This window comes from Anarrhichthys ocellatus, unplaced genomic scaffold, assembly GCF_004355925.1.
Source record: "Anarrhichthys ocellatus isolate YVR2014 unplaced genomic scaffold, GSC_Weel_1.0 scaffold2, whole genome shotgun sequence".
NCBI lineage: Eukaryota > Metazoa > Chordata > Actinopteri > Perciformes > Anarhichadidae > Anarrhichthys > Anarrhichthys ocellatus.
In genome coordinates, this window is record NW_022280032.1 from 419,894 (window position 1) to 436,046 (window position 16,153).

The 16,153-nt window shown below is 42.6% G+C and overlaps 1 protein-coding gene across 1 annotated transcript in view; it reads right to left on the reverse strand.

Annotated features, from left to right (window-relative positions):
• Positions 1–16,153, reverse strand: part of cadps2 (Ca++-dependent secretion activator 2) — a 109,950-nt gene that overhangs the window by 51,265 nt on the left and 42,532 nt on the right. Inside the window, exons 11-12 of the mRNA XM_031856931.1 lie at positions 9,966–10,153; positions 2,622–2,723 (exon numbers count right to left, since the gene is read on the reverse strand). Coding sequence (XP_031712791.1) covers positions 2,622–2,723; positions 9,966–10,153 — 290 coding nt within the window. The remainder of the gene's footprint in view (positions 1–2,621; positions 2,724–9,965; positions 10,154–16,153) is intronic.

The following is a 16,153-nucleotide window of genomic DNA, read 5'->3' on the forward strand; positions in this document are numbered from 1 at the left end:
AGTTTCATGGTGATATCTATGAGTTCATGTGTTCACCTGTAGAGTCTCTAAATGTCTGTAATGGAACTAAACGTCTCTTTAAAGGACGTTTCCTCTCAATGAGTTTGTTCTCAGACTCTGATGATAAATCTCCACTTCAGCAGCTCTTACATTCACCAAACTTCACTCTTTCATTCCTCTCTGTGTGCTGAAGGTTCACACAGAGGTGTTTGTTCACTCATCACTCATTTATACATTGATTAATAAAAACATGGAGGAAATTAGATTATTTTTGGTCTGTTGACAGTATTTTCTGATTTACTGAGTGAAACAAACCTTTGACTCCAATATGTCGACAAAATGACACAATCACTTTGAACCTGGTTTCATCCAGTGTTCACATCCACAACAGCTTGACTGTTATTTGCTGCGTATTATTTGGGGTGTTTTTAGCTGCATGTCTGACGGAAGTCTTTTTCAGACACTGAATTAGCAGGTTGACACAGCGACGTGAGTCAAACGTGGGTCGGCGCTCCATCTGAATGGGAAACTCCGCCTCGTGAAAATCGTGTTTAAACTCTACTATTTTGTTTTGCCTGATGCGTTGTGAGAGAAACATCATTTGCTGCCTGGATATTGTTCAGTAAAGTTGAGGCAACAAAAGCGAGCTGGTTCGGGTGAGAGAAAGATCATGGTTTCAGTTAGATGCTAATGAGAGTCAACACATCGTGTCTGGTAGTATTTAACCTAGACCGTGATCTCTTTAACAGAGTGCTGCGAGTGTCGAAACATAACCAAAGTTTATTCATGCTTTTGTTGCTTCGGGTGGAAACTGAAGGAAAATAACTGTCAATGAAAGTTCTGCATAAAAATGCCGGAAAAGAACCCCGTTTCCTCAATATGTTGATAAAAAGAGTACAACAATATGTTTCTCTTGAGAAGTATTTGCTGTTGCAGGTTTGTAGTATATAAAGGAAATACATAGGAGCAGAGATGGAATGGGTCAGAGTGCATCAGTGGAGGCTGAATGCTGCCGTTTCTATCATGAAGGAAGTGAATTAAAGATCGAGTTCATAATGACCCTTTTTGGGGGAGTGGCTTTGGAGGGAGGTCTGAAAGGACAACATGGCAACTTTCTTTACTAGATTTACCAACAGTTAGGTTGAGGCAACAAAACCAACAGTTAGGTTGAGGCAACAAAACCAACAGTTAGGTTGAGGCAACAAAACCATTACCATAAAACCATAACACAGTGTCGAACACCAGTCTTCTGGTTTTAAGTCTTGTCTCAAGGACTCATCCAGCTCCCCTCCCGCCCACCGATAGTCGTCTTTTTGGAATGACTCGCTCCGACTGTTGCTTCGTCACATGGATGCATTTCATTTGTGTTTCCACCACGATTAAGGATCCTAATTGATTTTCCATTGGCAAATATTTTCATCCTAAACAGAAATTTGTGTCCATGTAAACAAAACCAATAGATTACATTTTGTGAACTGCCATGGTACTCGGCTGCCAGTTCCTCTCCGTGTATCTTTAGTTGTGAGACTTGACTGTTGGTGGTAAAAACCAAAGGACGAATAATTACCAAAGAGTGATGAGGTAATCTTTAGATAATCTGTGTGAAAGAATAATAATGGTTAGAGGCAGTGAAGAGGAGCAGCTGAAGTTTAAACGTATAACCTTAAATGAGTCCTTAGTGGCTGAGCTCGGTTTTAATCTAAACTAAACTCTTGTCTGGGGGACATTAGCATAATCCCAGCATTGTCCCAGCCATTGTTTACCAGCATTAGCCTCTTGTTAAGGTGAGTTAGTAATGACTCCCGCTGATCAGCCCCCCCCCCCCCACACACACACACTCGGCCCTGACCGGCCCCCCTCCTCTCCCCTCTGGGGCCAGATGGAGGGCCCCTCTCAGGCGTGAAGGATTTATAGAGCCGGGCTTCAGGACAGTTAATGGCACAGGTCCATTCAGACGAGTGTTGCTCAAGGTCTCGGGGCTGCCGCTTTCACACCGCGCTCACAATGCGTTCACACGGCGGCGCTGAATAGCAGCACGCAGATGCAGGGAGGTCTCATCAGCCGCCGTCGACGCATGCTCTGCACCTGTTGTGTGCTGCTGATGGGGCTGAAAATACCCAGAATGCCTGGGTTCATTATGATGCAGTTAAAGGAGCATACCTTTAACTGCATCTGGTGGTATTACACGTTTGGGTTTTGTCAAATCACTTCACTTTACAGCACAGCTTAGCATTCTGTCAAATGTGTTTTAGAGGTTAACATGTCATTTTGCTACAGTTTTGTTTCAGCTATTAACTTCCAGTCACATAAATAAGATTCAAAACTTGAGTTGTGTGTCTATTACAGTCAATATTACATTATTGTTATGAGGTAAACAGTACAAATGTAACAATCTGCATTTAAAGGGTGAGTTGATCCAAATTACAAACAAAAACCAAACAAAACGTATATAAACTGCATGGATACATAAACTATCTGTGCGGATATATATAAACAATCCGCACAGATATAAACTATCAAAATTAATATATAAACAATATTCATGTCTGTATTAACGATTTGCATGGATATATGAATGTAAAAGATGAAAGTTGTTTGTGATGCTGAGGAGGTGTTGGTACCTAAAATGTGTGATCTGGTTCTCCAGCAGAGACATGAGGCGACCCCTGATGGCCTCAAAGTTCTCCTTCTCGTCCACGGTCACCGTCCCCATCCCATCAGGCCTGAAGAGAGAAGAATCACACACACAGGACCGTCAGCTGATCTTCATCTTTACCTCTCGAACACAGACCACTAGTCCTCTTTATTAGAGGAACAGAACAGTACAGGTTACATAATGCATTATATCACCCTCCTATTTGTGATTTTGTAACTCAACACATCTTGGCAGCTGATGTGTTCACAATACAACATTTCACAAGTGCACATTTTCATAGGCCCACACATCCATAACACGTTATGATTCAGGAACACACTACGATCTCTTGAAGCATGACAAGAAAAGTCATTTCAAGTAGAACTTCTTCAGAGAACCAGCAAAGATTCATTTGCTACACCGAATAGAGAGCTGAAGTCCCGCCCCTTCCCGTGGACCAACATGGAAATATATTTTGGAAAAAGATTTGCACGGTAGTCAACGGCGAGAGACAAATAATTAGTTTGATTCCATTTGAATTACTCATATCACGTGTAAAATTGTTTAAGTATAAGACTTTGACAATACGTAACTACAAAGACGACACAACCAAAAGTACGTACAGAATGTCAACACAGACTCAGAGGTTTGACTTTATTCTGTTTTTAAATAGTCGCTACAAACAGTCAAACACCGCCGGTGTTTCACTTTAACGAGTGACCGTGTTAACTGGAGACTCCCAGCCGACCAGTGGTTGCTCGTAGTGACGTAGCTGATGATGTTCTCGTAAAAGCATTCGATCAATTTTAAATACACTCATCTGTGTTTATTATCTACGACAACCATTAAGTTACGACGAGAAACCACTGATGCATTCGGCTGAGAGTCACCAGTTAACACGGTCACTTGTTGAACTGGAACACCTGTCTGAATACTGTAGAACTTGAGTCCGCTGTTGGAATCCTGACAGCCGACCATGAAACAAGCAGACGTCTTCATGCTGGAAACAGTTTGAATTCAATGTTTAAAGCTTTCTAACTCGTCTGGATGGCCGGTCTATAACGCCACATCCGTTGCCAACATGCGCACTGATATTGTGTCCATACATACATGTAAAAGTATGATAAAAATACTTTATATATTAGATATACGCCCGTTTCAAATAAAGGCCTGGGTCTCTGGTGAGGTAAATCAAGGCCTTTTCAAACATGAACTCTGGAGACTGGTTCCTTGCTCTGCTGTTGACATTTCAGCAGAGAGGCCCTTCTTATCAAGACCTCCTCACTGCAAATACCAAGAAGAACTGCACATCAGCTAAAGGTCCTAAACCATCAAGAAATCTGAGGCACGCACAGGTGAAATAAGAAATAACAAAAGAAAAAAGAACAAAACGTCTCCAGCTGCTTCTCCGTCTTTAGTTTTTCTCTTTCTCGCTCTGACAACTTGCGTGTTTTCACCAAACTAACCGATAAAGCAGCCAAACTATCCACGCTGACCTCAAAGTCAACCAATCAAACAGAGAGCTGCTCGGGCTCTTCTTCCACCTCCACTACTCACACGGCCGGCAGAAGGAGAGTCGACAAAGAAGAAAACTGTTAGCTGAGCGCTTCATTAATGTTTGTAAAGCTTTCATTCCCTTCTTGCCTTCGTCTGAATAGGCACTCTGGCAAAAAAAAAAAAAAAGGGGAAAAAATGCAATCAGTACCCAGAGCGACCAGCCTTGACTTTCTGGGCTTTTGTCTGTGCGGCTGAAAGAGAAAAGCATCCTCTCCAAACGGCACTCGCAGTCGCTGGAGGGAAGAAGCGAGGAGGTTGTCTGTTAATGAGTTGTTGTCTTATAAAAGCCTTTCGCTGGTTCGGGCCCTAACCAACCGCACCTCGAGTACCAACACCGAGCTCCTCACGGCGTGCTCCCGACTCTCCAGTCTCACGTTTAAATAAAAAGACGAGAGGAGAAAGGAGAAGCAGCGCAGAGTCTCTGCAGAGAGGGGAGTCAGGTGAGAGGAGGATACTGACTCACCTCCTGACGATTACTATTACTAAAATAATCACATTATTTCACCGGGAAGGTGAATTACTGAGAGTAGAAAATATTTTCTAATAATAACATAATTCAGACGGAGCCGGTAACAGCACAGGGAACACAGGACCGAATAAAGGAGCCTTGAAATAATTACAATAAATAAAACGAAACATTTATATAAATGTAGTACATGTCAAGTAATCCAGATAGGAGGAAAATAAAAAATGATAGAATAGAAAATATAATGAATGGAATAAAACAAACCGCAAAATTACATGAAATGAAAAAAAGAGTAAAATGACATTACATGAAATAAAATATTAAACAAAACATGGTAAATAATAAAAACTGCATAATATAAAACATTTGGTATGTTACATAAAATGAAATAGAATAAAATTAGATAAAATCAAATATTAAATAAAAATATATCAATACATAGAAAAAATACCAACCAAGATAGCAAAATGACATGACATAGAATAATTAAGTATATTTAAGAATAACACATTAACAAAACTACATACAATTAAATCAAATGAAGTAAAACTAAATGCTAGAAGTTCAAAGATACATAAATAAATGTAACTAAAATGTTATAAAACAACAAACACAGCTTTTGGAACATTCACTTTGTCAATGAGGAGTATTTCCTCAGAACAGGTTGGGGTTTGGGGGGGGGGTTGTGGATGAGGTGGAGGAGGACAACAGGATGTGGTAATGTATTGTGTGAGAACATCAGCGCCTCTCTTCAGCTCCACTCTACTCCATTTGTTCTGTAATGAGAGGCAGCTTTCTCTGCACAACGGCACTTGTTAGCACAACTTCTAAACCCCGTTGTTCCCCAAATCTGTCAACTCATTACCACCCACCCGCCCAGCCACCCCCCACCCTCATTACAAACCCCCTCCACTTCCCACAACCTCTATTTAACAAGCACCAGTTTATCCTGAGGGAACATAAAGCAGAGTCGTTGGGAGGAGCGTGTGTGCTCACTCATGAAAAGGCAAGAAAAGCTCGCTTTCATGTTGAAGCAGCCGAGGGCCTCGCTGCTCTCTGGGCCCCTCCATGGACAAATTAAGTCCCCAGGACTGTGGTCACAGCCAGGTCTTCAGTGGTCGAGTGTAGAGACGGACGTAGAGACGGACGTAGAGACGGACGTAGAGACGGACGTAGAGACGGACGGCCTGAGGCTCGATGCCAGCTGTCCTGTAATCTGAGCAGTTCATTGTCAGCGAGGTGGCAGGAAATAAAGCTGACTGATCGGTTTTGCAGCTCTCTTGTTACCCTGTGGCTTTAGTGGAGATAAACAGAGAAACAGCGACTCGAACCATGAATCGATTATCAACAGTTGCTGATAAAAGCAATAAAAAAAAAAAAAATCATAAAATAATTGATTCAGCTCAAAAATTGGCCGAAAGTGCTGACACAGATTTTAAATGAAGCCATTATTCTCCTCTCCACCCGTCTGTTTACAGGTGGACAAAGATTACACTTTCATTAAATCAAAGACCCCCCCCCCCCCCTCTCCTGACTTGAGTTTCGTTTGAAAAATAAAGACTTTAATGCACAAACAAAATCACCTTAAACATGTAGCCAACACTATTCAGAGTTAAACTCTGTGACGTGTTGTTTCCACCTGTGGTATTGAGTCCTTCTCTTTACATTCAAGTGGCTCTAAAGATCACAGGAGTTTGCCCACATGGTTGTAGTGTATTTGTCCTCAGGTGTGATTGTTGGTTTATCCAAAAAGAGAAAAGAAAGCGTCACTAATTCACTAACTATACATATTGATTAATTAAAAAATATATCCCCATGCCTGAGAATCAGATGACTAATAACTGACTGTGTCAGAAGCACCATTCCAGCATCCGGCATCCAGCATCCGGCAGAGCCTTTCTTGCACTTTCTGCTGCATTTCATTTCTATTTCAGCGAGAAGAAATGAACAACAAACGCACAGAAACGTGGAGGTGAAGACGGTTACTCAAATCAATTCTCTGTGTTGGAAGCTGCCATATTTATCTCTGATCATCATTGAGAGCTCAAACCCCCCCACCCCACCCCCCCAAAAGAAATGTCACTCACACCCTCCACTTCCTCTCAATCGAATTACGGCAGAAGACAAATCGGACGAGAAAATAGTTGGCAGGGAGCCCAACGCCAAAACGCAGTGTAAAAAAAAGGAAAGACAACCCGGTGTGGTGTTAGGTTTGGTAGCTCTGCCTCACCGTGCCATTAAACCATTAAACCCAGTCAGATGTGCGTTCATGCTTGGCCTCACACGGGGGAGTGGGGAGCGATGCGACAGCTTGTCGGGGTTCAGACACATTGTTGCTGCTAAATGAAGCGAGCGCGTTGGAGGCGAGGCTGCTGTCAGCGGCGCTCCGGGGCCGAGGGCGGGGTGGGTGGTGGTGATGGTGGAGAGGGGGGGACATTACAGTCGATGTGGCTCAAGTGTAAACGATCAGTACCATATCCGCCTGCGGGGTCCACCAAACCCCCTCTGGCGGTTTGGTTCTGGTGACAGGAGTGAGGGTACCGGTGGAGCGGACGCCACTTCACCTTAAGAGGTGTGGAAAGCTGATTAAGCTGAGTGGCAGGTGATCGTGTGTGTCACCTTTTTCCTTTCCCCATCACCAGAAGGGTTGGGGGAGGTAAAAGCTCCTGTCACATCCCGTGTCAGCGTGGCGTAGATGGCTCGGGCGAGGAGAAGATCGGACGTGACGGGTGAGAGGGAGGCGAACGGACACCTCCCCCCCCACCAACCCCCCGGCTCTGGTAATGCTCCTTTAACCCTGATCCCAGTTCAAACGCACCCGTCTCATCAGACCCACACAGACCGGTACGAGCTTAAGTGTCACGGCTGCTTCACCTGGAGGTTTGATTGGTCCGTCACATCTTGTGGCATGAAGTACTGAATGATGAACACAGCAGGTCTTTATGGACACACACTTATTTCAACTGTCGCAAGTTGCAAGAATACATTTTGGCTTTTAACTTTTCTGCAAACCAAAAATACGTTTCAAGTCAATGTGTCTATGTCGGCCTATGTGTTTATCATCGGTATGTTTCCACCACTCTTGACGCTTTTGCCGTTGCGATACTACATTCTCAATAACATTTAGATTCAGGCAACACTTGGTTAAGTTTAGTAAAGATCACAGTTTGGGTTTAAAGAAGTACTTTTAGTTTTAATAAGTGTCTCCCGGGTTGAAGCCCCGTCTCTGACCCGTTCAAACACCTCGACCTCCTCTCTTTGATTACACGCATCTGTAATCTGTGAAATACAAACGTTCCCTGAAACATAACTGACGATGCAGTTTCGTTGTATGGGAACGTCATCTTTAGGAAACCCGGCTGCTTGAAAGCCCTTCATTTGGAAGTGTGACGCGGCTGCAACTGAAGAGGCTGAATGGGGTAGTAACAGCTGTTCTAACTTTAAACATGATGGGAAGAGAAGTAGCCTCAGCTCACATCATTCAGAAGACACAGAAAGAGGAGCCTCAGAAGGAGTCGAAGCATATCGAGCACAAGTGGAGCTTAAAGGATTAGGAATTAAAAAAACGAAACAGTTTTCTTTCATCACACAAAGACGTCGGTGTTAAAATACTGAAAATGATGAAATAACTAAACAGAACTTAGATCACAAAGTTTAAAAGTCCGGCAAACTTTGGCAAAGTGGCATCACCTGTGGGAGGCTTTCAAACGTTTCTCTGGTTTAATTAAGAGGACGACAGGCGGACACGTTTACGTATGAGTCAAGTACTCTCCTGTTGATCACTCTTTGTCCGCTCTGCCTCCCGACGTAGTTTTGTCTCTCCGAGCAGCCCTCCAGGGAAACTTGAGTTCTGTAATTAAGTTGTTGTTTTTTCAACCTCTGAGCCTGCCAGACATCCAAAAACCTCTTTTTTTCCATCCACACCCACTCAGGCAGCTCCAGGAGCCCTGAATGGGCATCAATTATTCAAATTAGAGCTCCAACTGACAAAAAGCCAATTCCAGTAGCCCCCCCGCCCTCTCCATTTTATAACTGGCGATTTGCTAAGAGCAGCTAATCATTACTCTTTCTAATTGACTAAATGAGACGACAAAGATAGAAAGCACAGATATCGGTAATTACCAGCCGGGGAGGCGAGCCGGGGCTGCTGGGAGTGAAGTGGGGAACTGAACTGCTGGAGTGACGCCGATGCCAACAAGTGGCTAAAAGACACCGCTGCTGCTCATATCTGAGCGGCTCACTAGTCAGCGGGAAACTGAAGGTGCCCAGAGCTGAACCCCGCTTACTCCGAGTAGATATCTGTTCACATTCTGGCAAATTGGCCCCATTAAGAGTATGAAAGGTTCCTGTTAGCAGTGAAGCAGAGGATGAACAGACGCTGGATCACTTTCATACTGAAGAAAACTTTAAAAAAACGTGATGATTCTCTTGAGCTTTTTCTCGAGGATTTATAAACTAAATTCAGCGTGAAAGTTTATTCTTGCCTTCACGACTACGCGCCACAAATAGTCTGAAAGTTCGGACATTTTGGATTCAGCCTGTGTGTGTGTGTGTGTGTGTGTGTGTGTGGCTGAAGAAAGAGCATCTGCTCAGTGAGGATGTACAGAAGGAAACGAAAAGGTCAAATTACAGTCTGCTCCAGAGCTGTTCTCAGTTAGTTGTTGCTTTATTCGTTGCACGTTATTCTGTTTAAAAATGTTATTTTACAACTGATTGAGTGAAATAAAGAGAATAAATCTCCACATGGTATTTTATTCTGAAGATATACTGCTCAGGGATTCACTGGGTATTTAAGGTCCACTGAAATCATCAGTACGTCCTAAATGTGATGTAATTCCTGTTGAAACTACGACACTGACGGATCATCAGCTGTGAATATTGAAGCGGTCTCATTTGATGGGATGGTGAGAAAAGCTGAATTCCTGAAACATTTTCGATTTTCATGTTATTACTCCGACATGCAGCATGAGGTCATCACTGAAGATGATCCAGGAAGTGCCCACTGCTTTATTTGTCCTCGTTAATGATCTTTGATTTAGCAAAATAAAAGCCTTCTATTAGAGTACGACCAACAGACGTTCTACACAATATTATTCATTAATCTAGATGTACCATTTCTTCTTCACTGCAGGAGTCACTACAGTGAGCGGGAAGGACAATCCCTCACTGGCTTCCCACCCACATAAATGAACAAGGTCCTCTATTGGCCCGGCTACAGGGAGTCTCACTCCTGGGTCTCTGCAGGGTGGGACGGCCATCCTTACAATGAGCTCCGCTGGGATTCTTGGGACTGAGTCGGCGTCGTACCTGTTTCCGTGGACGTGGGAGGCGCAGAAGGCGTAGCTGTAGTGCAGCAGCGTCGGGTCCACCAGCGCGCTGTTCTCCGAATAATCCATCAGATCCTTCAGGTAGCTCAGGTGGCGGTGGCAGCCTCGAACGCCGTAGCGGGCGCAGTACTCATCCAGGACGAACACCTGACCGGGACTGAACCAACCCTGAAGAGAAAGACGACAAAAACATACAATTTATACTTTCATTCTGAGAACATTTGCAAATACAATAGTTTGCACAAAACCACCACTCTTTCATTTTAAACTGATATATTGTACACATTTTACAGTCATTTTATTCTATACTGTATTTCTAGAACTTGCTTTTATGTTTATGTTCTCTTACGATGCTTATTGCTGTGCACCAAACCCCAGAGCAAATTCCTTGTTAGTGAAAACCTTCATGGGGATGATCCACATTCTGATTGTAAAGAGTATTAAGACAGCATCACATTATCAGATAGCTGTAGGACACCAGAGCAGCGACCTGCTTCCGCTGAAACTACGGTCCTGTTCCTTTAACCAGGACTCCTGACGCACAGCTTCCTGCCACCATGGGAGACGTAAACGGACCTTTTGACTCCACAAAACTCACAAATAGAAAAAAAAAACCTCTCGATACTTTACACACAACCAACTGCAGAAGAGTAAAGGTTAATAGCCCTTCAGCATATAAAAGTAGAGGAAGGTGTGGCTCATCCTGAGATCTTCATTAGCTCATTCATCCTGCATGTAATCACCAAATTAGGCATGAAACCTACAACGCTAATTAAGATTCCTCACGGAGGAGCATTAACAAATTAGCACCTCCACCGAGCTGACACACACACACACACACACACACACACACGACTTTCCACCCGGCGACAGGCGACCCAGAGGAGAAGACGAGCTGCAAAGAAACCGTTTGGTTTTACCTTCAGAGCGGCTTCTTTCTCTCTTGGACATTGTCTGTCGTTTGAAAGATGAAAGCGACGGTTTATCTGGTAAAATGACACCGAGTTCATATTTCATTGAAATTATTTTACACACCAGATATATTGTTTAAAAGGTGAGCGCTGATTCATAATGTTACCTGTCAAACGGACCATAATGTTCCTTTAATACAAAATATCATGTTGTCAGAGGAGGTCATAGTTTCCACCTGAAACATTTCAAGTCGATTTTAAATCAAACAGCGTTGGAGCCGCGACATTCAGCATTTTGATGATGATCGGACTCGTTATTTATTTTAAACTGACAGACGCTAAAACAAATGAGTTGAAAAATACGCTTCCCTGTCTCTGATGTCGGTAGTATCCGATTGGTTACACGTCAGAGTAACAGCCTATCAATGCAGACGGCCACTAAAACAAGAGCTGTGTGTCCAACGTACAACATTACCTGAAGTTGTAATAAATATCACAATCCAGTACACAGAAAAACACCAACAGCTTCCACTTGTAACGTTCCTGTTAGTAATATTAGTTACTGGATGTAACTCCAGTTGTATGAGAACTGTAAGGGGAACAAAAAGGAGCTAGAAGGCTCCTGGGGACCAGATCATCATAGTTTACTCAATAAAGAAAGGCAGTGAGGATACGTTTCATTCACCAAACGTTGTCATTGACTGTTCATTGGATCCAGTCTGCTGTGTAGTTCATTCACTTCACTGATAAAGAACTGAACACTAACACTAAATCCTTCACACTTCTCCATGTAGATTTACATTTTACAGGCCGTAGTCCTTGATTGCTAATAATTGGCCGTAAACAGAACAACATATTGGTTGATCCCTAAACAGCGTCTTGACTCTCTGATTATCGTCTTGATGGGTTTGTTATTCACATTTAAGGATCATTTTTCACATAAAAAAATAAATAAAAGTACTTTCTGCGCAACATGTTTTCGGGCCTAAGTTTTAAAAGAAGAAGAATTCAAATGAAATAAAGGCATCAAAATGTTGAGGCTATATATCTGCTGGCTTTATATTCAATATAGTTCAGGTTAGATATAGTTCAGGTTAGATATAGTTCAGGTTAGATATAGATCTGGTTAGATATAGTTCAGGTTAGATATAGTTCAGGTTAGATATAGATCTGGTTAGATATAGATCTGGTTAGATATAGTTCAGGTTAGATATAGATCTGGTTAGATATAGTTCAGGTTAGATATAGTTCAGGTTAGATATAGTTCAGGTTAGATATAGTTCAGGTTAGATATAGTTCAGGTTAGATATAGATCAGGTTAGATATAGATCTGGTTAGATATAGATCAGGTTAGATATAGATCAGGTTAGATATAGTTCAGGTTAGATATAGTTCAGGTTTAGTGAAAATGATTTCTGTACGTTTAACTGTATTAAAGATCATTTGAGGACTTTATTTCCAGTACATTATTTAGACTATCTCAGACATGCTGCTTCCTGTCGGGGTTAACTGGACATATATCTCCTCTGCAGGCCATTTAGCGTCCCCCGCCCTCCCCCCCTCCAGTTTGTTTGTCGTCTTCTCCGGTTTCTTTCTTTCATTTTTCTCTCCGTCTGTGAGCTCGAGCTATTAATATCACACCGCAGGGAGAGAGAGGGGCCTGTCGACGGGCGCGAAGCGACAAGATGTTCCTCTGTGACAAACAGATGGCGAACTCCAATCTTGGCGCTGACCGCTCAATTAGCGGCTAACGAGCCGACTGCCTCGTTAGAGCCTCGTCAGCCACGACTGCACGTCTCTGAGTCCGCCGCCTCCCCGAGAGGAACGACATGACCCCCCGAAAGAAATAAAAGTGAAAGCAGCGTGTGGCTTGACGCTTCACTACAGACGCCTGACAGGACTTCTTTTGGCCCATGAAAACATCTTTTGGTCCAAAATTTCTTATGACCCCCCAACAGTCAGAGATTTGTCACTTTGTCTTGAATAATTACACAGAAATACATGTTCTGTTTTTAGGGGCATGGAGGCAACGCAAAACATCCTGTACAATACATGTCGAGGTTCTTTAGTTTAGTTTGTCTTCTCCTTTATATAGTCCGTCCACCAGAGAGCACACATTTACTTTTACACTTTCAAATGATTTCATTCAGAGATTAAAGGGATTGTTATTACAAAGGCTGAAAAAAAGGTTTTGTTTCTTATTTTGTCAGATGCTTAAACTCAGATATCAGTAACTTTCTCAGAGCATTTTGGCTTGTTTCCCTCTGCAGCAGCGACTCATCTCTCCATGAGAACACTGCAACGCAATCTGGATCCTCTCTCTTCTTCTTCTGCAGTTTCCTCCAATTAACACAAATGTAACCGAAGCGTGAACATTCAAAAGAGCGAGAGCCTGCAGCGCGTGCATGCATTGATCCAAGTTATTACATTAAACCTTAGTTGTTTCCTGTGAAGATGGACGTTTATTTTGATAAGACAGTATGCATGTAACAAGCGAAAACAGACTCATGTTGCTGGACTTTTGCAGGAACAACGCACGAAAAGTGAGGAGTAATATTTCGTAAGATATCAATAAAACAGGGATGAATTTATATCATTGTATAAAGAGAGTGACATGAGAAGATTAATCTCATGTCTGTAAGTTAAATCAGCTATAATCACTATTTTAAAGTGATTAGTGACTCGTCTAAAACATTTAAAAAAGGAATAACTTCAATAGAATCATTCTATACACTGTAGCTTCTTTACATTCTATTAGAATGTAACTTCTTTACATTAAAGAAGCTACATTCTAATACAATGTAAAGAAGCTACAGTGTTGCCTTTTCTTTTCTTTCCACAAGAATGTAATTTTGTCAGGTTGATAAAAAAAAATGTCACTTTACTTCCTGACATTATTGTTACTTTAGTCTATGAATGGTAGAGGTCCTTTAAAAGTAAAAAGTGGAGACGAAGACGTCTCGTGTTTGTGGTCAACATTGAGGGCGGACAGGAAACCAAAGTGGGTCAGGGTTACGTCACGTTGTGTGGATTAAAAAAACGTGGAGAGGTAAACATGTTGTCCAGTTCAGTGCTCATTCTCCATGATCCTCTTCCTTCTGCTTTACTAGCCAGAGGTTTAGGGGGGGGGGGGGGGGGGGCCTGGGACAAAGACAAGCTGCTGATAATCGAACTCATCAGCTGACCATCAAGATTTGTTCAATCATACAGAAGAGAAAATAAACATAATATATATCTTTTGATGGGTCTGAATACTTCACTCAGTGTGAACAAGTTCATGAGTTCTCGGTTTCAAGGCAGGATTTTACAGGAAATGGAATAAAAACAGAATATACTCTAACATCTAACATTCAGTAATGTCTGCTTTTAGCTCTGGTTTGGTCTCCACCATCGCTGATGTTGATCCATGGACTAAATGACTACATGTAATGGAACGGTGAAAAACGGCCCAAAGTGACACCAAGAGGAGCCCAGTTAGTTAAACAGTGACATCCGTATGAGAGGAGTGGGGGAATTAGAAGAGGTCGTATAAATGTTGGTTGAAATGAAATGTCAGCGTTGTGAGATATAAAGACGGTTTACTTTTTCTGACTTCAGGTGAAAGTAAGTCCAAAGTTCTAACAACAAAGTCCTACTGTAATATGGTTTTAAGCTATTTCCTTTCCCTCGTGTTACCACCTACATGGACCGAGCTGTGTCAGAATAAACCGTTTCAGCTGGAAACCACTGGTCCACCAGCAGCTTCACTGGGGGGTTCAACCCTTCAGTCATCAGTGGGAACTACCCTGATCCCGTCAGCAGGACTCTGGGCCCCAGCTACAAACCAAATTTCTGCCTAATTACTGTTGTTGTTGTTGGGTTCAACTCTTTGTGAATAAAATATGACCCCGTCCATGACATGAATCCAAGGCACTTCTCAACAGATGTCCCCCATGCCGAGGCACTGGCCTTTTCTCAGAGTGTTCGGTGAAAAGGGGGCTCAGGCTGGAAACACAAAGCCCTCGAGTTCTCACAAAAGGCCGAGCGGAGAGGAGCTGGAGGGGCGGTGTGAATGGATCGGTCTAATTGCAGAGCTGGGAAAAAGAGTCCTGGTGAGGCAGGTAGAGAAATGAAAGAAGGCACAGATGTCACTCCGGTGAACATCTCCTCATTCTGGGAAAACAACGCGACACATGTCCGTGTGAGCTGACTCATCGAGGTCCGTCTCGAGTTAAAGGGCCCGTCTGCACCTTTTAAATGATTGTTTTCCTCTACGTTTTAAAATAAAACATCTCCGTCCACACTAGAACACAAAAGCGACTAAATGTGACCCGTGTGGACGGACGAGGAGGTGGTGTCGCTGCTTAGCGGCACTTTACAATATAATGAGACGAAAACACAAGAATAGGTTAATTGGGAGTCTCGTACGAAATATTCAGACGTCTCAGTGAACTTTGAGGAAACTTTCGGAGAAGGTGGAGAAAGAGTTTCCTCATGAAACAGACGTGATGAACACGGCGTTAGTGATGACAAAGCTCAAGACCGGCCGCTGAGTCTGACTGGTCTTCACTGGTCGCTGTTGAGATTAAACCATCCGTTATGTTTAGACGTCCTCGTTTCACATGTCCACGCCGATACAAAGTACAGTAATACAAATCTACACTACACAGAGGCGTTTTCAAAAACATCCGTTTTAGTGACGTTGTTTGCGTGTGAACGAGAGGCCAAAACGTTACGTTTGAACAGGTTTTATACGCGTGTAGACGGGGCCGTGGTGTCTGATGATGGTTCTACATGTCTAATAGAGCCTCACATGACGTAACTGAGACCTGTGAGTGCACAAACAGCCTACCCAGGAACATTAGAGAGGCAGATCTGTTTCACCAAGCCTCTATTTTTAACAGCACTTTATGCGAGTCCCACATCTGTCTGTCAAACACTTTTATGTCCAAACATTTCTCCTTTTGCTGTCATTTGAAATGTGAAATACTTTCCATTTATTATTGATCTTTTGCCATTTTTTAATTGCACTTCAAATGTAAGTGAAAAATGGATGCTTTATTAATTTGATTTATTGTTAAATGTACAGCACTTTGAGCTACATAGTCTGTATGAAAGGTGCTGTATAAACAAAGATTATTACTGTTATCAGAAGCGTAAATAAATATTCATGTTGTGGCCAGTGAAGGCCTTCCTGTACAGGTCTTCTAGATGAACACAGATACAGGTCGATGATGAGATCGATCCACTCTAGTGAGATCTGGATCTACGTTGTTTG